At 48.2% G+C, this 18,872-nt stretch overlaps 1 protein-coding gene across 7 annotated transcripts in view; it reads left to right on the top strand.

Annotated features, from left to right (window-relative positions):
• The window catches only part of PPIP5K1 (diphosphoinositol pentakisphosphate kinase 1), a 44,675-nt gene extending 26,566 nt beyond the window's left edge, over positions 1 to 18,109 (top strand). For 3 of the 7 annotated variants that reach the window (XM_063412291.1, XM_063412290.1, XM_063412289.1), the window contains exons 27-32: positions 3,685 to 3,807; positions 7,575 to 7,637; positions 10,108 to 10,287; positions 14,879 to 15,016; positions 15,432 to 15,545; positions 16,159 to 18,109. In XM_063412291.1, coding sequence (XP_063268361.1) covers positions 3,685 to 3,807; positions 7,575 to 7,637; positions 10,108 to 10,287; positions 14,879 to 15,016; positions 15,432 to 15,545; positions 16,159 to 16,853 — 1,313 coding nt within the window. In that variant the 3' untranslated portion in view covers positions 16,854 to 18,109. The remainder of the gene's footprint in view (positions 1 to 3,684; positions 3,808 to 7,574; positions 7,638 to 10,107; positions 10,288 to 14,878; positions 15,017 to 15,431; positions 15,546 to 16,158) is intronic. The other 4 variants (XM_063412293.1, XM_063412292.1, XM_063412294.1 and 1 more) reach the window with 4 other exon arrangements.
• Positions 18,110 to 18,872: the final 763 nt, after the last annotated feature.

Here is an 18,872-nt window from a genome sequence, read left to right as displayed (position 1 = left end):
CATCAAATGGTACTGCAAACTGGTTTTACTCTTTAGATGTGTCACTACCAGAAGGCCTGTGCTCTGGGAAGCAGATGTTACAGCCTTTGGACTACAGCCTTTTCCAGGTTTTTGAGGAATGTCTGTTTTGGCAATAGAGACAACCACTGCTTTTTTACACCTTTGTACAGAACTACTTCTCCTTCACAACAAAATCTGGAATATGATCCTGGCAGGTTTAATTTCAGAATTTTGCTTCATGTGCCTTGCTGGGAAGCTTGTGCTGGTTATTCTCCCACCTGAGAAGCTCTGCGGAGACAAAACCTTGAGTAGAAGCTGATAGATCTGATCTGTGGCATAGACCTCCAGCCCAGCCATTGTTCTCCTCTGTAGAATCTTGCAGGTATGGAAGGATTGAACAGGAGAGACGTGTTGTACCACAGCAGCTTGCACAACAGTTGGTGGTTAGGGTATCTGTTCTGTGAGGTTTTTTTCACACGAGGTCTGCTATGAAGAATCATGCCTCTTTACCTGTACAAGTCAAGCTCTTCAAGGAATCTTCCTGATTCCTTTCCTGCTTGTTTTTTAGAAATCTAATTTCTTGTCCCTTAGGATTTGAAATGTGTTCTCTATCTAAGAGATAATACAGAGTTCTGGAAGCTTGAACTTTTGGCTTCAATACTTGTCTCAGCAGCTGTGTTATGAAGGGGGATCCTTCAGGCACTGCCTGCTGTTTCTGAGTTTTCTGAAGCTGAGCATACCTCCTGTTGCCTGACCTTGTCAGTCAGTGCCTGGCTGTCATTATCTCTGGAAAATGGAATATCTGTCCTTGTGTAACCTCATATATGTAGGCTTGCAGGAACAGGGAGCACAGAGAGCTGCAATAGCTCTGCCCTGCTGCCATACTTTTCAGAATGGTGCCTCTACTGTAATTAAAAAAATTAAATTCCCCTTTTGAAAATAGGTGGCTGCAGTTTGCTTTGTCTGTGCTTTGGGGTGTGACATGTTTTTCTGGGCAGCGTCCAGTGCATTGCTGTGGATTGTTTGCCATAGTGTATGTGCTTCTAGCTTGAAAAGTCTAGGGATATTTCAGTACCTTTCTTTGCTTACAAGAACCCTTCGAAATGGAGTAAAATCACTGCTGGCTGTTTGAGCATTAGAGGTGGTGCACTGCCAGTGGCACAGAGCCTTGTGCTGAGATTCCCAGAGGGAAACCAAGAATGACTATTTTTAAACATCTGACACATTGAATGAACATATGACAATTAAATGCACAGTAAATATCCAGCACATAAAGTAATTTCTAGCAAGTGTTGCTACATTTAAATCCAAATGGCCATTGTGTTCTTTAGGATATGTGTGTGTGTGTGGTTACTTTGGGTACAGTGGCCTTCTGGAGTTACTGTAGACAATTGCTATTGTTGTCCATAAAGTCGTCTTTGTAAATTCTCTTCTGGCTTAACGGCACTAGCAAAATGCTTCTGTCTGCAGCAAGAGAGCAGAAGCAGTGGGATATCCTTAGCTTAATGATTAACAACACAGTGTTGCACGAGATATACAGTCCTAAAAATCTGATGCTCCATTTTTATCTGCCGGTAAATGAATCTGTTGGGTGGTTTTTGTTATTTGTTTTTAAACCATGGAAGAGCAATTAGGAGCATCATCCTGTTTGATGCATGACAAAATTTCATTTTCATTCTGACAGATTCCAATTCATGCTGAGTCAACACTTTACATCAATTTAAGGCATTAGGAGGAAATTTTCCAAGGCTTGTATCAGTGACCCTGCAGGCAAGAGTTCTTTTATGTCCAAGGGCACGTATGTGCTAGTCTGTGCTGTGGAAATCCACCAGCAGTGTCACAGTGCAGTTTAGTGCGACTAGGACCCTTTTGGTCACCCCAGGAGCAGATCTCCTCAGCTCAGCCTGAATTTTTACAAGAACATTTCAATGCTGAGGATCTCTGTGTTTTCTCCAAAGAAGCTCTGGCTTAAGGATCTTTGCAGAAGCAGAGCTGGGGTCTCAAAGAGCAACGAGTGGATGTGAAGCAGCTATGTGTCCTCACACCAGGGAAGGCTGATGGCATGCTAGGCTGCATCAGCTGGAGTACAACAGTCCAGCTGAAGGGTTTGGCTCTTTCCTTCTGTTCACCTCTTGTGAGTGCCTGAAGCTCTGCTGTCCTGCCCTGGGCTCCCTGGGTCGTGGAGGGTGTGTGTGTCAGGACTTGGAGCCTACTGGGGGCAGTGGAAATGGTTGGGAAGCCTGGAGCATGTGGCATTGGAGGAGAAACTGAAAGTCATACTTGTTCAGATTAGGAGACCTTAATGTTCCTTCACCACCTAAATGGGAGGTTGCAGAGGGGGCAGAGACGGACTATCCCCAAAGCCCTGTGCTGGTTGGTGGAGAACCAATGAACACAAGCTGCAGCACAAGAAGTTTCAATTAGCTAGGAGGATCAAATTTTTCACCCACCATAAGTATGCCAGATGTTAGAGGCCCAGAGAGGTTGTGAAATTTCCTTTCTTGGAGGTATTGACAACTTGATTGGACAAACCCTAGCAAGCTGATCTGAGTTGGTTCTGCTGGGGTGTTGTGAAAGAAGCTTCAGGCTCCTTCCAACCTAAATCATGCTATGATGCAGTATTTTAAAATCCAGAGCTGCTTCCAGTGTAGGCAGGATCTAGTTCACAGTTGCACTGTTCCAGATAAATACAATTAGACAGTGCAGCAGGCTTTTAACCCTGGCAGACAAAGTGGAACCAGATCAATCTGCTTGTTTCTGGAACCCTTTTGTATGAGTAATGATGGTTTGAGCAGTCAGTATTCTCAGTACAGAATGCAGCAGCAAGACTGTTTAGCAGAGAATTTACAACCCATCGATGGCTGTGTCTGCCCCTTAATAAGGTTTTGTCTCAATTGCTTTCTTCAGTCAGTTGAAAGAATCCTCTTTCAAATGCCTGGTGTTCCCTAAATATCACACGAAGTCAAGTCAGTCTTCAGAGCACTGTGCCTTGGAGAAACAAAGCCAAAGCCCCAGGCATGAGGTTTCCCTCCACCTTGCATGCCATGTTCCTCGATGCCGAGTGGGTGAAGTTCCACGCTGTGTGCGCGTCTGGTGGACCCGTTGCTCCTGTGCTGGAGTGGTGCGACATGCCCCAGTACAGTATGTCTGCAAAGTACGAGTTTGTGAGCACAAGCCCTCTAGTCACAGTCCTTTCTCTGCCTCTTTGACTGGCGATGAATCCACACTGTCTGATCCACAGATCAGACAGTTCTTTCCTCTCCTCAGAGTCCTACACAAAAAGGAGCTTTCCAAAGAGAAAGGGCAGAAGAGCAGAGCAATGAACCTTTGTGACATGAACATCAGTGGTTCAGCATCCTGACTATTCTGACATCAGTGTGTAGCTTTGCTGACAGAAAGGGGTGAAGGTGTTTCTCTTAGCTCAGGGCAGTAAAGCCAAATGGAATTAAACCCCTGGATGGAGTTAGGAACTTTCCTGGTGCTGAGGTTTGCACTACCTGATGTGCATTTGGCACTGTGGAAATTAGAACGGAGAACACAGCCTCCCTATGCTTCCAGACATCATGTTTTTTCGTGGAATTTCTTTTGAAGCGGCCAGTTCATTCTTCATCCTTTGACTAACCCTGCTTTTCTGTAGTTGCATGCAGTGGATATGAGTTACTAACACCTTCCCTGCCTTTCCAGGGTCACAGTGCACCGGGCTGTTTAGCACCACTGTGCTGGGAGGCTCCTCCAGTGCCCCCAACCTCCAGGACTACGCACGCAGCCATGGCAAAAAGTTTGCCAGCAGCCTGACATACAAAGACGGTATGTGTGATCCCTGGCAGCACGGTGGTACTTTGTGGACATTGGTATCTGAAGATGTGCCTGTGGCACAGACTTGGACTGCTGAAAACATTGACAGTTGAATGTGTGTATTCACCACATCTACAATGACAAATTTTACCATACCCCAAGAAATCATGATCCTTGCAAGGACAGAAAGGAGCTGACATTGTGAGAGGAGTTTTAGGCTGATGTGTGTTATTGCTGGGGTCTGATTTTGTTCCCATGTTTTAATAGTACTTGCTGTTGTGAAGGGGCATTTATTGGTCTAGCTATTAAATAGTTTTGTCCTGATATGGAAATCCAGCAGATCACATCACCTCGCTTACCTTGGTCATCCTACTGATGCTAAATTAAACTCTTTTTGGGATGGTTATCCCGGTGCCACGGAAGGTGGAGCCATCCCAAAGACAGAATGACATGCTTGGGCATGGATAAGATGGGCACTAGAGCGAGGCTGAGCATGCAGCAGAGTCTGAGGTAGCTCTCAGGAAGCAAGGACAATATGCCTGAGAGGCTAGAGGTAAGTGAGTTACTTGGATGAAGTACTGCAGAAGAACTGGAAATTCTGCTTTCTGTGCACCTGTGCAAAAACTGCCAGGAAGGTCAACAAGACAGTCTGGTGAAGACGTTGGGGCCAAGGTTACAAACCTTGCTCTATGGCCATGAGTGCAGGTACTGCAGCTGCACCCTGACCTGCCAGCAGCACTTGGTGCCATGTGCAGGGAGCAGCAGATGGTTGTTTTTGCAAGGAAGTTGGGGCACAGGGACAGACTGAGCTGTCCTGGAACAGCTGGAGGTGTAATGTACAAGTGCAAGTGTCCACTGTGGTCCCAGTAGGAAAGACACTAACTCAGACTCTTTAAGTACTGATTCACATACCATTTGTTGGGCCACTGATTTGAGGAGCTCCATGGGCAGAGTCTACATGCCATACTCTGACAAGGTTGCATATCTACCATTTGAATGGATGGATGTAAGGTTGTTTGCCTTGAATGTCTTATCTTTTCGATATTTTAATCAACACAGAATCTGAGTGCATTTCTTACTGGGATCATAAGGAACGTTAGCATTGCTGGATTTCAAGGTGGGAAGAGGATTGAGGCAGTAGTTTGAGGAAGACAGGAGGTTGGTTCATCTGGATTTTTGCCCGGTTTTGAGGCAAGGAAAATGGCCTAGCAAATCAGGATGGAAAGATGTCCAATTCTCGGGCCTGGTGGAACTCTGTAGGTGCCATTATGTACACTAGGTGCCTGTGCTGCTTTTCTTGTGTAAGAGAAAACTGAGCTGGTTTTCACCTCCTCAGGGCACTCCCTGGCACACAGCCGGCTGTGAATGACAGTGACAGGGACGGTGAGGTAGGAGTGTTCTCAACCCCACTGTACTAGTCTGAGCTGCTCCAGGCAGCAAGTACTGGCTGCTCACAGGTTGCAAAATGAGCTGATGGTGTTTGGCACAAGACTAGGATGTGAGTTACAGTGGAACCTCTGAAGAGGCCAGCAAAGGCCCTGGCTGCTGTTCTGTCCTGGCTCTGCAAGGAGTGGGAGCCCAAGGCAGCACTGATTCTCAGGGAAAAGCATCAGAGACTGCTCTGTGCCCAGCTGGGCATGGAACAGGCCTGCTGAGTCCTGGTGCTGGGCTGCCTGTCTGTGTAGGTTGTGTAGCCTGCAGCAGGCTGCAGGCATTCGAGGCCAGGGACTCCTGCTGTGTGAGCCTCAATTCAGTGACAAGCTCTCTGTATGCTGAGATGCAGTTGTACCTCGAGTACCTAAAATGCAAGTTGACTAGCATGTGTCTAACACAGTTTAGGATTATAAATCTTGATGTTATACCTCTCTTTTCATGTTCCTTGGCACGCCCTGGGGCCCTGTGCTGTCAGTGCCTTGCTACAATAAAGGGCATTTGGAGGGAAGGTGTTGAGGCCTTGCGAAAACAAGGAGGAAGCAGAAGGGCATTTAGCTTTTGGGGAAGGTAGTTTGGAATGGGAAATGAGCCCTTGATCTGCATGTTTCTGCTTAAATGAGCACTACTGAAATGCTGAACAATGGAATTGAATCCATACATCACTACACGTGGTTGCAGTCAGTGGCACTGCAGCTATAGCAGACTCTTGGAAAACATTTGTTTCAAGGCGTTTTCCACACTCTTTAGACTAATAATGTTGAAAAGCAGCACATTTTTGCATGAATTCTTTGATAGTTTTTCATGGCTGTGATGCTTCAAGGTGCAGTGTGAGACATATAGCACTTCACCAATGTTAACTTGCCTTGTTCCAGGGAAGTTTCAAGGGCCCTTATTATTTCTGAAGTCTTTTTTGCTCGGAGCTGGAGGAGGGCTAAGGAACACTTCAGCTGAAATTTTCCTCAACCTCAGGCTGAGGGAAGGTCCATGGATGGTTGTGATTTCAAGTTGGCTTGCCTGAAGCCAGGGATCCAGTAAACTGGGTCAGTGCCACTTCAGCTGATGTGCCCTCAGGGCAAGGGGAGGTGTGGGTGGAATGGAGATGGTCACCAGCTGACTGCAGCTCCAGGGCTTCGACACTTCCAAGGGATTGCATGCGTAGGGGAGATTGTCATGCTGTTTGTTGAGTTTAAAGAAAGCAAAACAATTTTTAGGGCTGGTATACTAGAGGAGGAAATTTCAGTGAGAGTTGGTTTAGATACATTATTTGGCCAAGCCACTGCATGTAGCTATAGGAGCACATTGCTGGTGCGGAACATGCATTGGTGCACTGAGGAGGGGGATAGGCATACACACCCGGTGGGCTAGGGAGAATGGATGCATGAAATATGAAAGAGAAATAAAAGGGTTTTCTATGATTTCCTGAAAGATCCCAAATAGCAGCAAAAGGTATGATTGGCTGGGGTCTCACATCAAATCCTGCATATAGATGGTCTGATCCAGGCCATTCTTTTTCATGATAGCTGAGGAATTTCCAGTGTGGGGAAGAAAGTTTCAAGCCTTTTTTTTTTTTTTTTTTTTTTTTTTTTTTTTTTTTGTGTGTGTGTGTGCATATGGAGCCTAATCTGTGTCCTTTAAAGCCTATCTGTTTGCACTCCATTAGATGCACAGTGTCTGTCCTTGCACAGTCTTTCTGATAAATGATTTGTATGAGAGAGCTAGACCTGGCTTGGGGTCCGGCCAGGAGAAGCCTGAGGTCCACTCTGACAGGTGTATTCCAAAGCTTTCCCTGTACTGAAATGTTTTGAGCAGAGAACTGTAGAGGCATGTCTTCATGGGTCTTTTGCTTCTTCCCTACTCCGGTGATATTCATAAATACCTCTGTATAGCTTGCATTAAGAGGTTGTTTTGAGCTGTAGCTGTGCTGGAACTCTTTAGTCCCTCTGCAGAACAGTGTTTTCCTTGGGCAGAGGTGAATCCTGAGAACGATCCTGTAGTGCTGCTACTTGCTGGGACGTGTGCTCTGGTGGCTGCGAGCATGGCCTGGCTGCATTCTGCACTGGACTGAGCCTAGTGTGGTGGGAAGGTGTGAGTTGCTGAGATGGATTGAGAGTGTGGCTGAGTGTGGAGTGTTGGGTAGACCCTGGCAGGGCAGTGCAAGGGCTGGGGAGATGCAGAATGATTCAGTCAGAGTCACAGATCAAGTGTCGGGTTCTACAGCAGTGCCAGTGGGAGCAGCTGTTGTGGGGATCAGGAAGGTGAACCTGAAAGGGTACTCAAGTGTATGAAGGTCGGGGGATCCTTTGAAGCAGGCTGTTAACTGAGATGATCTGTTTTTATTTCCTCAGAGCTCTTGTCTATGCCAGCCGTAAAACGATTTTCTGTGTCGTTTGCAAAGCATCCGACTAATGGTATGTTTGCTTTCTGGATTTGATGTTCCCTCACACTTCTAACCCCTTGCTCACGTTCAGTTTTCTCTGCACATGTTCTCCTCTCAGCCTTCTTGTGGTTTTTTTGTGTTTGTGTATCTGGTGTCCAAACATGCTTCACCTTCCTTCATTGTCTCCTTGTGACTAATGTACTCACTCATACCCTGTTACTTTTCAGTGGTGCCTCTGCTCTCCTCTGAGGTGTTTTTGTCCCAGGTGAAAAGGCAAAAGCCATGGCTCTGTGAGTGCACTGCTAAAGCAGTCTTTAAGTCCACAGTGACATTAAGGCCTTTTGTCGTGCTCCCTTTCAGGAGGGTGGGGGTCAGGGGGAGAATACCACTGGACTGGGGGCGGATGCCCACTCCGTATCATGAAGCATCAGCAGCTTAGGTCCTCAGTTTTTACACTTCAGATTTGCAGAATGAAAACAAGAATAACACTAGGACAGCTGTGTGTCACCCGGAAGGGCCTAGTGTATGGTGGGAAAGAAAGAAATGCATGTGGTGTTTCATGTCAGGAGTACTGGCAGCCTTATGGCCTCCCGTTGTCAAACCTCTCTGTTAGGCTGGTCCTGTGGTTCCTTCAAATATGGTGATGTTGGCACACATAGGCTCATCTTTTCTGCAGACATTATCCTGTGAATTGTGTCTCTCCAGAGCTCTTACTTGTCTGCTGTTGGTGGATGATGCTGGCTTGGGGGGATGGGATGGGCATCGTGCTACCTGGGGTGGCATCACCTGTTTCATCCCATCTTACCTGTATCTCTGGAAAGGCTTGGTGACAGATTCTGACAGAGCTTCTGCTAATTCACTATCTCTGCTCCATCTTGTTACTTACCTGACAAACCAGAGTGTGAGTCTGTGACGTTATAGGCCACTAGCTCTGTTGTAGCAGGTGCCTTGAACCAGTGTTTACTCTCCAACTCTTGCATAGATAACTTTTAAAAAGGTTTCACTGCACTCCTCCTCTTGCATGGCTCCTGTTGCTGAGACAAGTTGGAACCAAAGGAGATCACTGAACATTACCAAGTATTTCTGCCTGATCAAAGCAGCTTGTGAATACGAAGACATCCTGCTTGGTGTAATCTGGAAGATGAATGAAATTTCAGAAGACTGTTCTGAAAATCAAAGTTTTGGGAAGGATGAAATGGGAAAGGGCAATTCACTGTGGCTTTACTGTTTCAAAAACTAGAGGGAGCCTATTCTCTGTGTTTGCTTGGTTTTGGTTTTCCCAGAGTGGCCAACTGCTTGATTTGTCTGTATTTGTCTGGACACCGTCAGAGCTCACATGGTGTATGTCAGCAGGGTGTGTTGTTCTATCTTGCCTGCAAAGTTGTACAAAGTTCCAGCCTTTCCTAAGACACACTATAAAGCAGTTGCCCCTGCTCCAAATATGATAGGGTGAAACCGAGCATCATGTTTCTCCCAAAAGCCCAATTAATATTTCTGATGGCAAAGTGCTTCTTAATCAAGAAAACAAAGACAGAGGTCAATCATGTGAGAGCTCAAAGTCAGGGATATTTGGTTTAGGATTGGCACTGCTTTGAGCAGGCGGGATGTTTACCCCATGAACCACTTAAAAAACTGAATGCAAAAAGTGTTCCCAGCTCTGAGTCTGTATTTGGTTTCTGGAGAGCTGCCTCAGTGTAGTGAAATGGAATGAGTGAACCAGGGGAGTGGTCAAGCACAGCATCAGGCCAGATGGTTTATGCCCTGGTCACATAAGTCTTGGGTGTCAGAACGCGAGTCCTGGGGCTGTGTATAGGGAGAAGGCGTGTGTGCATGCTTGTGTCTTGTCTGCCATGGAAGGATATCACAGAAGATTACACAGGGCTGTTCTCACAGACAGGGAAAGTCAGTGCTTCTATGCTCCCTCTTTCTTCTGCGCTCTCAGTACTCGGCTCTCAGTCAGACCCTACTGTCCCCCAAGTCCTTTGCACAGCCTCTGCCATTTGATGCTGAGCCGTTTACTCTCTCCCCGTGCTGATGTGCTGCCTGTGCTTGGATGCAGGACTCAAACACTATTGGCAGTCTTGGTATTGTTGGATTTCTCATCTCAGCTGCAGGAGGGCGAGTCTGGCCCTGAGTCTCAACTTTTTATCTAGCCAAACCTGAACTGCATTGGACTTGGAATTTGTCCTAAAATGTATTCACTTGTCAGACTTTCCTTTACAAAGATGAACCCTTGCTGCTCAGGCACTGCCCTGGGCTGCAACTGGGTGAAGCCTGGGCTGGGTGGGAGTCTGGTCTGCCCTGGTGTCACTGGGGGGCATAACTCTTAAGAGCATTCTGGACCTGCTCGCTGTGGGAGGGATTTGGCTTAGTGTGTGGTGTGGGTCCTTCTCACCCAGCAGTGCTGGTGCTGGCAGCTCCATCCCTACATCTCCACAGTTTCTCTGTCCCCAGCTGTATCTGCCCCTCTCCTCTCACTCTCTATGGCCCCTTTCCTCCAGATGTGTTGGAGCACCAGCACGTTGCCCAGTTGCTACGGCGTTTTTCCTCTGACTGTGCCGCGAGCCGGACCATCTCCTTGGATGCCACCCTAGCCCATCACCTGCAGCAGTGCTCCTACCACCTGCGCCTCTTCAGGAGCTGGCTGATCTCAGGGCAGGATGACTTGGAGTGTCTTTACGGTACTGCACGCTGCAGCTGCCTCTGTCCCGTGCTCTTGTAGCTGAGCAGGGACCACTGTCTGCTTGAGAGTGCAAAGTATGCTTTGCTTCTAAAAAAAGGAAAGTTTCCCTCACCAAATCCCCAAGGTCTCTGGGCTGCTGCTGCAGCAAGTTGTGTGGGCTGTTGTACCAGCAGTTTTGGAGCATTAGGCAGAAGCCTTTCCACGTGGAGCTGCCGTTCCCCATGTGGCTGTAACTGCTCTTTCCATCTTTGGCAACTGTTTGTTGCCGCCTTCCTTTAGCCAGGGTAAGCCCTTAAGCTCCCTTCAGGGTAGGTGTTGAGCTCCTATCAATGGGATGCCCTGCTGCCAGAATGCTCTGTGCAGGTCTTGGTGAGCTGCTACAGGGTGTCCCCTTAGTAATGCAGGAACCAAAGTGGATAGAGAGAGTATAAGAAGAGATTAGGAGGTGCTACAGCTGGTCACAAGCTAAGTGAATTTGCTGAGGAAATTTGGGGGAAGTGAGTGCTTGTGGGTGTGTTGTATCTAGAGAGACTGTGTTAAGACAGGGTAGAGCTGAACTTCTGTGTGGCTGCACTGCATGGCATCTTTCCTGCCTGATAGGGCGTCTCAGTGTGTTCTGTCTGTGGTGGGAAGAGGTAGGCGACTTCAGCATTGAATCCAGATGTTATAAATCAAAGCTTGCTGCTGTTTCTCTGGTGTTTTTCAGCCTCTGTCACAGACGGGCAGTCTGGTGCATGGAGGCCTTGGTGCTTCTCTCACAGGCGGAAAGATTGCTGCTCCCTGAACGAGGCAGGGAGCTGGAGCTGGCTGCTGGGGTTTGCCTGCACTATAGGAGCTGCTCGGAGCATGTGGCTTGCTGAGCTGTGTGGTGTGATGCATGGACTCCCTTTTCCATTCAGACCCACAGGTGGAAGGGGCACAGACAGTGCAGCCTTCCGTGTAGTGAAGCAGCAGGACCGAGCATTTTCAGAGCCTGGAAGATGAGAATTTTTCTTACAGGTCTTTTGTTCTTCCTTGATATGGCCCTTTCTGTCAAGCAGGCAATTTGGAGACAGTTAGTTGCTTTTCACATGTAATTAGGACAATTCCTTCATTTCCTGGCAACAAATGCTAAACAGGAGCAGAATTGCTTCAAGGGAAGAGATGCTGGATCACAGCAGACTGCTCCAGAGCCAGGGCTGAGCTTTCCCTGCTGCAAATCTTGGCCATGTTAATGAGCTCAGGTGGGTAGAGGAAATGAGCTCAGCCTGCTTTGGACATCAGCAGGCTGCTGGGAGGTGCATCCCACCCCAACACAGGCGAACACAGGCGTTAGGTGCTCCTTACCTAACACCTTACAGCCCAGCACAGCAGCCCTCTCAGCTGGAAATCAAATCTCTTCCATCGAGTTCACGCTGTTTTCCCAGTCCATCAGCAAGCCCACAGTTGATTGATGTGTTTGGGATTCCTGCTGAGGCTCTACTCAGAGCAGACATAGTTGACAGCCCAGGTTTCTTCCTTGTGAAAACTGCATTTTTCTGTCCTCTCTTGGGTTTCCACTGTACTTCTATCCCCACAAGGGAAACATGAATTAGAAGTGAGAATCAGTGAGTAAAAGTATGTAGTTGGCATCCATAGTTGGAAAGATCGACAATGGAGCCCTGAAGGAATGTCTGGGGACCTGTGTGGTCATAGCTGTGAAAAAGAATAGTGTGAAGTAAGTTCATACTGGTAAGGAATCACACTGGTACTGAAGCCAAAGGTCAGCTGTGGACAACAGTGAGTGGCCCTGTGATGATGAGCAGGAAAGTAGTAGTGATGTCCAATGTAAATAAATTAAATTACAATGGGAAACAGCCCCAAACTCTTATATATAAACAGTGGGCTCTGATCTGACCATCACCACCACTTGAGACAATGTAGAAAAGGTAGAAATTTGTGAAATTAGAAATCTGGGAAGGATGTTTGTAATGGTCTGAGGAGAGGGCTGGGGATCCACAGTGTATTCCAGAAGCAAGAAGGTTTCTAATGGAGTGAGTTGAGACACTTTGGACAGAAATGGGTTTTTTTCCAAGCTCCACACCACTGTTACCTGGGGATATTGGGAGCTTAACTGTGTTCAAGGGGAGATGAGAATATGGAAGAGACACACAATGTCCAGAGCAAATCTGAGCTGTGGGTCATTGATGTTTGGGGCACTTGACTAGACAGTCACATGTGCTGTCTAGTCTCAGAACCCTTCATATACAATGTACATGTGGCATGTTGGAGTTTGTCCAAGAAAATAGGGGTGGACTGATCATGCATGTAAGGGGGAAGCTTGGTGAGTGCTTTTGTTTATGCCGAGACTGGACAAGTGCTTCTTCACTCCAGAAGAGCTGGTATACAGAACATTGGCACAAAGAACTTCCTCTGTGGGCTGCTGTTGGATGTTGGTACAAAATGGGTGAAATTCTGTCCAGTTTCTCATGCCATTGTCTGCATCACAGACTCCTGCCCTGCAGGCCCCAGGAAAGAGTTTGGGGGAGCATCAGCAGCAGCTGCACGGTCAGCACAGGGTAACTGGTCAGTCTGGGATGGTTCCTGTAGCTTGCTCTTGCATTTTATTTTTATTGCCCCTTCCCAAAGGTGTTGATTCTTTGCTGTCTGTGGTGCAGCAGTGGTTGGAGACTCGTAGGGATTGTGTTCCATAGCAGTGGCTGCTGCCTGAGCTGTGCTGTGGTGGCATGAGGCACCTCCTCCCAGCAGCTCAGCAGGTCTAGGGAGGTGTGCAGAGAAATGGGGTCCCCTACACAAATGAGAGGGATTCCTTGAAAAGCAGTATTTCCTTCACCTTGAAAGAGGAAACTTTGGCCATTTTACTTTGCTTGCTTGAGAGTGGTGCAGTGCCACAGCACTGTTCAGAGTTGCATGAGCAGGCACCTTGCACTTTGGGGATACAGGATACAGGTATATTCCCATTGATGCCCCTAGTGTATCTTGTAACAACATTGCTTTGCCCTATCTTATATTTACACTTCCTTTTTTCTTTGGAGACCCCAATACCTGAGCCAAGTTTGGCCCCTCTCAAACCAGATTCTGTTGTGAAATGACATTAGCCTGGACAGCAGACTGGGCTGCTCCACAACTATTTCTCATGACTCTTTTAAGTTTTGTCCTCAACCTTTTCCTTTAGCTCTGTCTCGCAGGAGGCCTCTGAGGAAAAAAAGAATGTACATTCTTCCTTGCTCAGCACTTCCACTCTCAGGACTTCTCAGCAACAGACAGAAGAATGTGGTCTTTGCTCTGTGTCTTATGTTTCTTCATCCTAGCCAAGGATTTGTTATCCTTCCTGTTTTGAATTATGTTTGTAGGCCCTTCGTAGCATAAGTAACCTCGTGAGCTCTCTGGAGGATTCTTTATCTCCACTGACTTATTTATTGCAGTGAACACCTTCATGGCTCATGCTCCTTGCCTCTTGCAGAACTGGATGAGGTGAGGGTATTGGAGCAGGGCCTGTCCTGGAGGTGACTGGAACAACTGTCTGCACTACAGAAACAGGTGCTCCAGGGCTTCTCCTGAGGCACTGCAAAGCTGCAGGGGTCAGTTCTATCCTGTCAGTGTGCTGGGCAGACATCCTGCCACAGATTGCATCAAGAACTCTCTTACTTTTTGCATTTCAAAGCATTTTTCCTTCTCTGTAAAAACACACACAGTTCCTTTCCAGAGTGTTTTTGAGGTCCTTGGAGGAGACTAGAGAGTCATAGAATGGGAAGCCCAGCCCTGAGCAGCTGAGAGGCCATTCAACTTGGAGGTGCAGAGCAGGAGGCAGCTTCATTCCACATACCCAGGGACACATCTGTTTCTTCCTTGCTCCTCTGACAGTTCAGGTTGGCTTGGTTCCACAAGGCATTTCCAGAAAGGTGGGATGAAGAGGAAGATATTTTTGCTATGATAATCTGCTGGCTTGAGTAGCAAAGGACTTACTCTGAATGGTTGTGATGCATCTTAGCTCCAAGCAAGTGCCTGCTGAGATGCCTATTTCTGCTCATTCTGGATTTGCTGGCAATGAAGTCTAGTTAAGGGGACAAATAATTCAAATCATTACCCAGCCCTTCCTTTGGATGCAGCCTGTCAGGGGTGCACGGGGCTGCTGTGACAGGGAGTTTCTGTGGCTCCTTGCAGCTGCCACAGTGTGTGCTCCCAGCTGTGGTGAGAGGGGGCTGTGCCAGGCTGGGGGTCACCAGCCATGGGACCTCTTTACTGGAAATTCTGTTGGCATCACTTTGATTCTGTTTGACTTCTGTAAGTGGAGGCACTTTGCCAAGCTCTGTGCCAAGTTCTCTGTCATGGCTGTGTATTTGAAGTATCCTAAGCTCAGCAACAAGAACTGCAGCTGCCAGATACTTTTCCTCCTCTCCCCTCCATGTGTACCCAGGTGCTTGCTTTCAGATCTGTTACTGCATGGGATTGCTTCGTGGTGATTTTCTTGGGCTAGAAGAGATGACCTGAGACCTGAGTGTGCCTGTTGTTTAATTCCCAGAGTGCTCAGCTCCTTCAGCCATGAGTGTTCCTGCATGGATTTACCCTGCTATTTCCTCTATTCATTTTCTGATTGGGTGTCTTTCCAGGTTTTGAAGGCTGTTCCATGGTTCCTACCATTTATCCCCTGGAGACCCTGCACAACTCCCTCTCTTTGCGGCAGGTCAACGAGTTCCTGACAGCTGTGTGCAGGAGTTGCAGCGAATCACATGTCCAGTCCACTGCAGGTACTGGTCAGATGGGCTTGTCTCTGGCAAGGCAAGCAGCACTCCTAGTCTTTTACATTCTCAGGACAGATCAGCCTGACAGGACTAGAGATAAGCGCAGTCCTTGGAGCCTGTCCCAGAGTGTTCTAGCCCAGGAATGAGCCATGGGACCCTGCTCAGAGCCATCCTAGGCCACTTACTTGACAAATAATCAGTCAGGTCTGTCTGTAGCTGATGAGTACAGTGATGAGGATACAAACTGCAGCTTCAGAAATCTTAGCCTCAGATTCCCAGGATCTGATGGGTGCGCATGGCTCTGAATTGGCACTGGTCTTCAGCTCTTCCCAGAGCGCCTGCTCGTGACTGCTGGGCTGTGAGCCATTCCTTTATGTCTGATGAAATATTACTGACCTGTGTATTGTTTTTTTTCTTGAAGCTTTGTTTGATTCAATGATTGGTAGCCAGATACCTGGAGACCCCTTTATGTCCCAGCGAATCCTGTCATCATCATCCTTGCCATTGCGCCAGCGTGCGGATAAGCCTCCTTGGTGTGAGTGTGTGCCCTTCTTGGGTGGGGGCAAATGTGATGGGGAGGGAGAGAAGTTTGTGAAGTCAACAAGGTCAGGAAACCGGTCTGGCTGAAAACAGTTGTTTAGTTCTCCTCCTTTATTGGATTAGATACAATCTAGGTATTTCTCTAGTTTTGCTTATTGATCAGTTTAAGGCAAGAATAAACATTAGTAGAGAATCAATATTTCTTTCTCCAGTGTTGACTCTCACTCAACACTCAGGGACTGTGTGTGTCAGGAACCAGAAGGAGCAAACTGAAGCTGGGATTGTTCCATAATAGTAAGGGAATTAAATAAATTGGTTTTTATTTTGAAGCCAAACATCACACTTCACACTTTGCTCAGTGACAACATAACCCACTCTTGGCTGTGTGCCAACATAGCACTGGATTACAAGATGGAACTGTACTCCATGTGCTTGGGTTTTCATCGGCTGAACTGCCAGAAATGCCCAATACCAGCTGCAAACCCCTGACAGGTCACATGGCATATAGACAGCCCTCACCTCTTGGTTGTAGAACTGCAGGACTGTGACAGGTTGGGTGGGGAAATACCAGCTACATGTTTTAAGATTTTTTTTCTTTCTCTTTGCAGACAGCAGTGGCCCCTCCAGTACTGTCTCCAGTGCAGGCCCATCCTCCCCAACTTCTGTGGACAACTGTGCTCATTTCAGCTTCACTGAGAAGCTTTCCATCAGCCCCCCAAAAAGTGGGGAGCAACTGACTAGCCGGTCCCCTGAGCAGGAAGAGAGTCAAGCTCCAGGCAGAGGGCTTGACATGCAGGGAGGCATGTCTGGGCTGTCAGTAGCAGAGCCAAGTGCCCCAGAGACCTTGATCTGGCCCCTTGATAAGGGCCCAGAGCCAGGCAGGATCCTGGAGCTGTGCAAGAAGGAGCTGGCAGGGGAGGATGCTAACCCAGAAGAGAAGAGCATGGGGGAGCTGGATGAAGAAAAATTATCTGGGGAAATGGTAGAGCCAAGTAACATTGGAAACCCAAAGTGTGGTGAAGGATTTGAACTGAGGCTGGTTGGGGAGACAGCAAAGCAAGGTGAGGGGTCTATCAGGAGAATGACTGGCCTGGATCAGTCTGGGCTGTCCAAAGAGATCCTAGTGCCCTGTGAAGAGGAGCTGCTGGGAGAGGTGTTGAAGCATACAGGCAAGGAGCTGCTGGGGGACAGTGCTCTGTCAGACCAGCTCCTCTCTGGTCACCTGTGCCAAGTACAGCCACTGCCTCCTGAGAAGAACGTAGAGGAACTGCAGCTGGTGTGTCAGAAGGATCAGCAAAATTAGTGGCTTACTGGACAGCACACTGCAAGCACTTCTAGCTTGAAAGCAGCCCGACTTCCTGCATGGCACCTCACACAGCTGGCAGTCTGTAGCAAAGAAGAAGCCACGGCCCAGGGCCACACTCTGTGGTGTGGAAGAGACTGCTTTCCTCCTCCACAAGCCAGCTCTTTGCCATTCTGCAAGAATGTTTGCCTCATTAAATGAACAACAATGCAGTCTTGGTACTGGCATGGCACCTCCATGGAGCAGGGACATAGTGCTGCACTGGTGTCCCAAGGGCTCAGTGGGACAGCAGCATCAGAGGACTGGTACAGCCAAGGCTTTTAGGGCGGTAAGTCCAAAGGGGACAGATCCTGCCTCGTGACTTTTTGGCCCTCAGCCTTCAGAGAAAGGCATTCTGGGTCCAAATGAATCAGATCCATCACAACCACGAACCTCCTCTCTGTTCCTTCCTTCTTCGTCTCTCAATTCCCACTGTTGGCCACCAAAATCAGGTCCAGAGAGTCCATGGCAGGAAATCTAGCAGAAGCAGAAAGCATTCTGAATGAGTGTGAAAATGAAGGGTAGTGAGTGCATCAGTTTGACTGCCACTTGCAAGGAAACATCCCTTTGGTGTGGCCTTGGATGTTTCCCTGCTGGGCTGGGACAGGCAGGAGCCTGGGGATCCTGAGAGAGGCGAGCAGGGAGACACACACAGGATTTTTTTCTCGTCCCAAATGATCAGGCAGAGTACAGCTCTGAAGTCTTGGTGACAGGGATTAAAAGAAACTGCTATTTTGACAATTCAGGACTATTAGAAACCAATAAGGAGAAATCTTTATTATATATAAAATGAAAAGTATTTAATGGCTATTTATGTAAATGCCTTGTGAGCACAAGCCTGAGGGCAAGATTGATACGGGTGTCCCTGCCGCATCCTGAGTGCCGGCCAGGGCTGTGCTTCCTACTCCTCCTGTATTTATGGACAAGTCTGCGTGTCTGTCTGTAGCTAGGATCTGTGTTTTTGTGAAGCTGTGCCCAAAGATCTCTATGCTGTGTTGTGACAATTTGTGTTCACAGTAAATCTATGCTGTGGGTCCAGTGTCTCTCTGTCTCTGATGCTGACTTGGCAGCAGTGTGTATGTGCCAAAGCTTGCAGGTGCCTGTAACAGTAAGCTCATGCTCTGTTGTCCTGGAAGAGCAGTTGTAGCTGGAGTCAGACCTGGAATAAATGCACAGGCTCCAGGCCAGGAAAGTGCACAGGCTCCAGGCCTTTTTTCCTGCATGTCAGAACTGGTCATACTGGGGAAGAGCTCCTGGCTTCCCAGGTCTCAGGGGGGTTTGTGGTAGAATGAAGACCCTGGGATAGTGTGTTCAGCTCCTTTCACTTGGTCCACACCTACTGTCACTTCAAGGACATCCTGAGTGTCATGTCCTTTTCCTAATGTCAAGCTGCCAGTTTGGGCATGTAAGAAAGGTCATGTTTACTTGCACTGGGACTGGAGCAGTTATGCAGCTGCCCAGAGTGCTGCACTGGGTGCACTGGACCTGCCTTGCACTCTGCTCTCCCTTCATTAGAGATCTGCACAGAGACCTCGGCCACGGGGTTGCAGCCAACCCTGGCCCCAGCGCTGGCTGAGGCACCACAGGTGACTGAGCAGCATGAGATTTCCCCTGGGACTCTGCCCACAGCCCTTGCCATGGCATAGCCTGCAGCACCTGCTGCCAGCAGCACTGCTCCAGCAACCACGTCCCTGCTGAGCACCAGCCACATCTCCTGCCAGGACCTGCATATTTCTGTCAGGGGACAGCGTCTGGGCATGCTGGACCCAGGAGCACCTGCTGCAGGGTGTCGTTGCTGAGAAGGACATGGAGCAGGGTCCTGCGGGGTGGGTGTGGCTCTCAGGTGCTGACCCCTAGAGAGCCTGATGCTTGTCACTGCTCACTTTTGGGAAATGCATTGCAGTCACAGGACCTTGGTTAGCTGGAGTATGGCCAGACACAATGCTCATTTACCTGAAAAGTAGCTGTGTGTGGAAATAG

The sequence above is a fragment of the Prinia subflava genome, chromosome 15 (assembly GCF_021018805.1).
Source record: "Prinia subflava isolate CZ2003 ecotype Zambia chromosome 15, Cam_Psub_1.2, whole genome shotgun sequence".
NCBI lineage: Eukaryota > Metazoa > Chordata > Aves > Passeriformes > Cisticolidae > Prinia > Prinia subflava.
This window is presented reverse-complemented; position numbering and strand designations above follow the sequence as displayed.